The sequence below is a fragment of the Gekko japonicus genome, unplaced genomic scaffold, assembly GCF_001447785.1.
Source record: "Gekko japonicus isolate JY-2015 unplaced genomic scaffold, Gekko_japonicus_V1.1 scaffold208, whole genome shotgun sequence".
NCBI lineage: Eukaryota > Metazoa > Chordata > Lepidosauria > Squamata > Gekkonidae > Gekko > Gekko japonicus.
This window is the reverse complement of record NW_015173680.1, coordinates 1,269,937-1,277,786: the sequence shown is the minus strand read 5'-3', so window position 1 is coordinate 1,277,786 and position 7,850 is coordinate 1,269,937. Positions and strand designations below refer to the sequence as shown.

The following is a 7,850-nucleotide window of genomic DNA, read 5'->3' as shown; positions in this document are numbered from 1 at the left end:
CTTTCCCCCCCTTTTTTTTGCATTTTGCAAATTTATTTTATTTTTTGCAAATTTATTTTATTTTATTGTCTGGGGACGGCAATAAAGACGGACGCTTCCCTGACTATGCCTGGGGTCATTTTAGAATACCCACATGCATCTTACATTTTTTTAAAAATGATTTTTTTTCTTTGATTTTTTTTTCTTGTCTAAGGGGGCAGCACTCATATCTGGGGGGCATTGCCCCCCAATACTGCCCATGGCTATGGGCCTGCTCTGCTCCAATGACACTAGCTCTGTATGGCCAATCAGTGTAGTGCTGAAGGTTACTTCTTGAGCCATTCACACTTGTGCTGTGGAGACCTGCAAGGCTCAGTCTTATTCCTAGTGCTCTTCCTGCCATTTGATGAGGTTGTCCAGACCTTTGGGAGTGAGGTGTCATCAATATGTGTATGATGGCCAACTCTATTTCTAATTTTTATTTGAATCCACAGGCTACTCTGAGCCAATGCCTGGAAGCAGCAATTGGCTGAATGAGAGCTAATAAATTGACGCTCAGTGCAGATAATACAGAGGTGCTTTTGGTCAATAAAGTAAGCAGTCATATGTTGAGGAGTCAGTCTATTCCGGATGGGTTGGCACTCTGTCTCAAGGGGCAGGTTCTCAGCTTGGGAGTGCTTTTACTCTTTGTTTGCACAGACCTCCTGTATAGTACGTAGCACTTTTCACCAGCTTTGGCTGCTGCCGGGCATCTTACTGATGTCTATGATTTTGTGATCTGGCTGGACAATTAGAAAGGAGCTGTATTTTTACATGTTTACTTCAAGAATGTGAGGATTAGGGTTTAATGGCTCCAAACTATATATATGTATATATATAGCTTTAGTTTATGTGTTTATGCTGTAAGTATTTATGTGTGCTTGTACAAAGAAGGTAACAGATAAATTATACAAATAGATACATCCCTGCTTGGGGAAGATCTGACTGGGACTTCTATATGTTTCTCTGATGTTGCATTGCTCACATGAATAGACTGCTTGCACGAGCAGTGATTTTTGCACACCAGTTATCAAATACACAATTTGACACCTCTAACATTAGAAGTCTTTGGCAGAGGCCTATGTATTGAATGTCCTTTTGGTGCTTTATAGATGAAGTAATAATGGGGGGGCATATGAAATCCATCATAGTGGGGTTGAATTAGGAGAGAATGCTGTGAGCAGGCTATGGACACCCTGGGAGAGAAATCTGCTGCTGTGGGCGTATCTGCATTGCAAACTGGAAATGATTTAACTGATCCGTGGGGTCCCTCCATCTCTGGGAAGTGTTTTCTTTGAGGGGATTTGGCATCCCTGACAATGAATTATCTGTGGTCTCACAACACCACAACTGGTAGTGGGTGGGTGGGAAACTAAAGATTGTTAGGTGGAGCTGACATAGTGTGTTGTTTTTTTAACTCAGGGCGTTGGAGCAATTTGTACAAATTGCCCTACAACTGGATTGGGACAGGCCATGTGGTTTACCAGGGAGCTTTCTACTACAACCGGGCCTTCACCAAGAACATCATCAAGTATGACCTGCGGCAACGCTATGTGTCAGCCTGGTCCTTGTTGCATGATGTGGTCTATGAGGATACCACACCATGGAAATGGCGGGGCCACTCAGACATCGACTTTGCTGTGGATGAGAGTGGCCTGTGGGTGATCTATCCTTCCGTGGATTATGACTATTCCCAGCAGGAGGTAATTGTGGTGAGCAAGCTGGACCCTGGTGATCTGTCCATCCGCAGGGAGACCACATGGAAAACGGGCCTCCGGCGTAACTCCTATGGGAACTGCTTCATCATCTGTGGCATCCTCTATGCTGTGGATGTGTATGATGCTAAGGAAGGGCAGGTGACCTACGCCTATGATACCCACACAGACACTGAAGCTAATCCTAAATTGCCTTTCATTAATGAGTTTGCATTCACCACCCAAATCGACTATAACCCTAAGGAGAAAGTCCTCTATGCCTGGGACAATGGCCACCAGGTCACCTACAGACTGCACTTTGTTGCCTGAGTGCTTGTTCCTCCCTTGCTGCCCAACAGAACGTCTGCTGGGATAAAGCCTCCTCCCTATTCCAATACTGGCAAGTAGCCCCAGATGGAGAACTAGTCCCAGGACCATTCATGAGTTAAAGGCCATGCCATGGAGTGAGGCCATCCGTGGCCTTCTTGGAAAAATCCAAAGAGCTCTCTGGTGATCACCTTTTTCAACATGCTGAAGGGGAACAGCAGGAGGGAAAGAAGCATCTTGCTGAAGAGACATGTTTTACTCTTTCCTTTGTTAAGCCTCTCACAGTGAACGCTTGCTCATTCCCTCTGTCCTGCTAAGATATTGTGCTTCTGCATTTTACAGGGCAGGAAGTAGGCAGCAATGGACAACAGGTGATAGTGATGCAATGTTGAATTCCACAGACTGGATCTAGGGTAATGCCTACTAGTTCCTGCTCAAGTGTGGTGTTGTGACCTAGGCCACCCATTATAACCATGTACCTGTCCCCTTTCATTGGGCCAACCTACTTGTGACTGTGGGGTTGTTCATGTTGAGCAATACAGATCCTGGTGATCAGATGTCTATCCAAAGTGCAGGAAGAGAGAATGTAGATGTGGCTAAAGTTTCCCCCTGAATCTTTACAGGGGAGAGTCTCTTGTATGCTTTTGAACTCCCAAAAGCCAAAGAAGAAAGGGGCTGGTGCATCCCCCTTGCCCAGCACATCTACCTTTTTCCGGCCACCTTTCCCGAAACTGTCCATAAGAAGGTCTCCGGGTGTTTTATGAAACCCACCGCACCCCATAAGCAAAAGTGGTTCTTTCCTTACAGATCTATCTCTTGTTCTGCTACTGAAGCTTAAAATGTTATCCTGATAAAACTATCTGAAACCTTGATCTGAGTTCCGCCCCCATCTCCACGCCCCCTTTTCAGGATCTTGTTTATTTAATGTTCATACTCTTTTTTAATTAACTCTGTTCAGTTTTTCCTGCCCATGGCCAACCGTAAGGAATGAGTCCTGCATCAGTAGGCCTCGGTTGTTCCAGGCTTTTCGGGTGGATCATGGCCCTCTCATCATGATGCAAAGTGACTCTGGGATTTCCCCAGCTCTCTTTAGATATGACTTGGAGAGGTGTGTGTGTGATTCAGAGAAGGATAAACAGGACCTCCTTTGGAACTCACATTTGCTCCATATTACATTCACTCTAGACTTCCATTAGCAGAGCCCCGAGACCTCTTTGAGGAGTGCAAGCTATCCCCATTGTGTGGGTGGTGGGTGGGGAAACATGGTAGTTGTATCTGTACAATTGTTTATTTAAATATATGGAGTTTTGGCATTGCTCCTTGTTAAATACTGATGCTGGGCTTAGAAGAAATGCCCCATGGAGAGGTGAGGGAAGCAGGCTGACTTGGACTTTGCCTGTTCAGAGGAGGGGCAGAAGGTGTGGATGACTTTGAGAGCCACTGTAAATTTGCCTTATTCAATTTAACGTGCATGTCCTTTTTATGAACACGCTGATGCCAAAGAGATCTCACTTTTTTACCTTTGTATGCTGAAATTATTTCCCTTTGGGTGTGGAGGTCTGGACTCAGGCTTTGAGTTCTTGGCATTCTTTAACACTGAAAAAGGAAAGAGGAGGGCAGCTTTTTATTGTTTTAGCTTTCATGATTCTGACACTTATCTGTATTTGCATCACCTTCATAAGCTTATCTCTGCACCCCAAAAGGCCTAGGACCTTTGCCGTGTAAGCTGGGCTTCTCAGGGTCTTAATGCAGTGCTGTGGGCCTTTGAGGAGGGTACGTGCAGCCCCTTTTGGCTCTCTCCAGTTTTCCTCTGGCAAGGATTCAGGCTTGCCTAATGCCTGCCGGTTGCTAATGCCCAAGACAGACAGGAGAGCTGGGCAGGGGGGGTTTCAGAGGTCTGCTTTTGCATGAGAGTATTAATGTTTTCATTTTTGTAAGTTTGAAATTAAATTCCTTTAAACATAATGTAACTTTTTCTTCTAACAAACTTTTGGGGGAAAGTCCTCTTGGTGCTGATGACTGCAATTTTGCTGGAGCGGGGAATAGATGGCATGAGTACACACCAACTGCAGATGCATGAATGGCAAAGCGCCCTCATCCACAAACACACACCAAGAAGTGGATGTGTTTTCACAGAAGACAAGTAAATATTCTCACTATGCATTTAGAGTGGAATAACTTTGGATGGGATTCATGTGGGTAGCCGTGTTGGTCTGAAGCAGTAGAACAAAATTTAAGTCCAGTGGCACCTTGAAGAAAGAAGTGTGCATGCACACGAAAGCTTATACCTTGAATAAAACTTTGCTGGCCCTAAAGGTGCCACTGGACTCAAACTTTGTTCTGGATGGGACTGTACTCTTAGATATGGAAACAACTGTCAAAGTTTCACTTACCTCCCACACCTCCAACATACATCCACCTTCCATCCAGAAGTTATATCTATGGGCTCGGCCATGTCGTCCGCCAACTGCAGCAGTGAATTGAATCATATGAGACCTACTCCTTTCCCTGTATTGGCCAAATCCCAGCAGGGGCCTTGGAGGACTGTCTTCCACTTAGCATATTTCCTTCTCCAGTAGTAGCTGCCCAAAAGGGGGGGGGAGAGGGATAAAACTTAACTCCAGTTTGTCTTCCCAGGAGGAAATACAAAGTCCTCACCTGCCCTCCTTGCGCCATAGAAAGCCTGCCTGGATCAGCCTGAGGCAAGGTGTAACTTGGGAAGCAGAGGGGATAACTCACTTCTGCTCTGCTATTGTCTGAAAGCCTGTTCCCCAAGGACGTTATTCCATTTTAAGTCTTGAGGACAATTCAAAAATGAGAGCCGATGTGGTGTAGCTGTTAAAGTGCCCTGCTAGGACTAGGCAGGCCCAGGTTCAAATTCCCCTCTCAGCCATTAACCTCACTGTGTGCCTTGGGCCAATCACTGTCTCCCAGCCTAACCACCTCATGGGTTGGGTATGAAGATAAACTGGAGGTGGGGAGAATTATGTGTGAGTGCCTTAGATGAAAACTGGGATTAAAAAAGGATATAAATACAGAAACTCACAAGCAGTTTACCCACACAATGACCAGAGCTGCATGTGGCATTATGTATCCCTCGTAGACAGTCAGGAGAAGGTGGGCAGCTCTATAGATTTGAAGAGTTTGGGTGTTCATCCTGCAAGTGCCAGCAGCTGGTCTGCTTTTCCTGATGCCTCATGTGCCAGCTACCATTTTGGTGAGTCCATTGGTGCAGACCCTGCCACTGAAGTGGGAAGGGGCACAGCCAACTGTCCAGTGTTGCAGTTCCACCTGTGTTGCAGACACTGCCAGGAACATTAGCTTTTTATTGAAATGCACTCAGGGCCGGCTCCAGCTTATTTTGCACCCTAGGCGAGGATCCATTCTGCCCCCCCCTGCGCCCACCAATTTTCAAAAATAAATGCATTTTAGGAAGAATGAAAAATACAAATAATCAAGAAACTCCCAGAGTACGAGGCCGGGTGCAGTTTGGTGCCCCTAAGGGCCGCCCTGCTCTAGGCGATCGCCTAGTTCGCCTAGTGAGTGAGCCGGCCCTGAATGCACTGTACTGTGATGGAGCCTGTGCTTTGCTCCAATAACCTTTTACATGTTGGTTGTAAATTTGGGCTCCTGGGATCAATGTCAACTTGCTGAGCAAGATCACTGCAGGGTCAAGAGCAAGGCTCTTTGTACCAGTCTCCTCTTTCTAGGAGGGTCTGCCTAGCAATGGGCTGTCATAGAATACTGTAGTTCACCTAGACATCTGGTCTGTTTGTCCTGCTCCTTTAGGTACTACTTCTCCCACTAGAAGCAACTTCCTCAGGATGCTGGAAAACTTCTTCAGTTGCAGCACCCAAGAGCGTAACTACCCTGCTTCGAATGACCTCATATCTTCCAACGAGAATCTTTTCACTGGAGACCTCTCAGATCATCTCCCCCCCCCCCCCCCCCCTTTTTTTTTCCCGGAAAAGGGAGGATTGGCCTTTGGGCTTTAATTTGCACAGCAGCCCTTTTGTTGTCTCGACCACAGATGGTGTCAGAGGGTGTGCTGGGCCTTGGGAAGTTTCCTTTGTGTATGGTACAATCAGCCCTTCTCATGGCACACATACACATGTCCTCCGCCCTGCAGAATGCATCTCGACTCTGAAGCATTCTGTTGATCTGCCTCCTCCTCCTCCTCCTATGTGCCACTCCTGATGCCCAGCAGCAAGACCACAGGACAGAGGGAGGAGGAAAATGCTGTTCACCAATATGGAGAGGCTGTCCCAGCAGCATGTAAAGTGAAAAGTAGCTCTGTGTGAGGGCAACCAAAATTCATCAGCCTAGAAAGCAATAAGCAGGAGAGAAGCCACACAGCAGTTTCATAAGAGCCAAGATGTTCTTCCTATAAAATGCTTCACAGTCACAGCTCAGTCGTCACCCCAGAATAGCAACATGTATGAAGTTACCTTTTGCTGAGTGAGAGTGAGAGTGAGAGTTTGCTGAGTTAGCCTAGCTTAGTCTTGTTCCCTCTGAGGGGCAGCAGCTCACCAGGGTTTTAGGCAAAAAAGGGTCTTCCCCAACAGCTGAGATCCTTTAACTGAAGATGCAGGGACTTAATCTGGGACCCTCTGCATGCAAAGCAGAGGCCATGCATCCCTCCCCCCACCCACCATGTCTGTAAATCCTGAGAACAGATTCAGTCTCTAACAAAGGCTGAAGTTTATCCCTTCCAAGTTGGCTTTTCTTTTCATCAGGTTCATCTATAGTGATATGCTTTGCTCTCTGTAACTTTACTAAATCAGACAATCAGTAGTTAAACTTAAATGAGGTGTGCTAGACAATAATTTGTTAGGTTCAATCAAAATACTTTTCAGGACCTCAGCACCTCCTAACCAGTTTGGTGTAGTGCATAAGTGTGCAGACTCTAATCTGGGAGAACTGGGTTTGATTCCCCACTCCTCCACTTGCAGCTGCTGGATGACCTTGGGCAAGCCATAGTTCTGTCAGAGCTGTTCTTGAAAGAGCAGTTCTCAAAAGAGCTCTCTCAGCCCCACCTACCCCACAGGGTGTCTGTTGTGGGGAGGGGAAGAAGAAGAAGAAGAGATTGGATTTATACCCTGCCCTTCACTACCCAAAGGAGTCTCAGAGTGGCTTACAATCTCCTTTCCCTTCCCCTCCCTACAGCAGACACCCTGTGAGATAAGTGGGGCTGAGAGAGCTCTGACAGAAACTGCTCTTTTTCAAGAACAGCTGTGCCAGAACGATGGCTTGCCCAAGGTCATCCAGCAGCTGCAAGTGGAGGAGTGAGGAATCGGTTCTCCCAGATTGGAGTCCGTGCACTTAACCACTACACCAAAAGGAGTTTGTAAGCCGCTCTGAGACTCTGAGTAAAGGGCAGGATATAAATCCAATCTCTTCTTCTCTTCTATTAAACTAAGCTGTACAAAAGCCAAGTTGTTTGATCAAAGAAAACTCTTATCCTTATCATTGTGGAAGCAAAACAAGCAAGATAGGACTGAAGAAGTGATCCACCGTAAATCAGTTAAAATGTAATTTGCAAAGATTGCAGTCTGATTTTCATGACAACATAAATGTGTGATCTGATGGGCTAGGGGGCTCATGCTCATTGCATACATTTCAATATATGGAAATATATATATATCTTAGCTTTCCTTCAAGGGATTGGAACGGCTTTGAGCCTCTGGATGCCCCCAGGAACAGCACAGCTGGTCTATCCCATGGCTTCTCCCTGAAAGTTGCTTTGCAGGGTTCATTGCACTGGCCAGGTCCCTATTTGCCCCATCTAGCTGAGGGCATTTGTTGTTTTTC

General features: G+C 46.2%; 1 protein-coding gene across 2 annotated transcripts in view; it reads left to right on the top strand.

Annotated features, from left to right (window-relative positions):
* The window catches only part of OLFML2A (olfactomedin like 2A), a 33,988-nt gene extending 31,360 nt beyond the window's left edge, over positions 1-2,628 (top strand). For both annotated transcript variants that reach the window (XM_015423044.1, XM_015423043.1), the window contains exon 8: positions 1,441-2,628. In XM_015423044.1, coding sequence (XP_015278530.1) covers positions 1,441-2,042 — 602 coding nt within the window. In that variant the 3' untranslated portion in view covers positions 2,043-2,628. The remainder of the gene's footprint in view (positions 1-1,440) is intronic.
* The last annotated feature ends 5,222 nt before the right edge of the window (positions 2,629-7,850 follow it).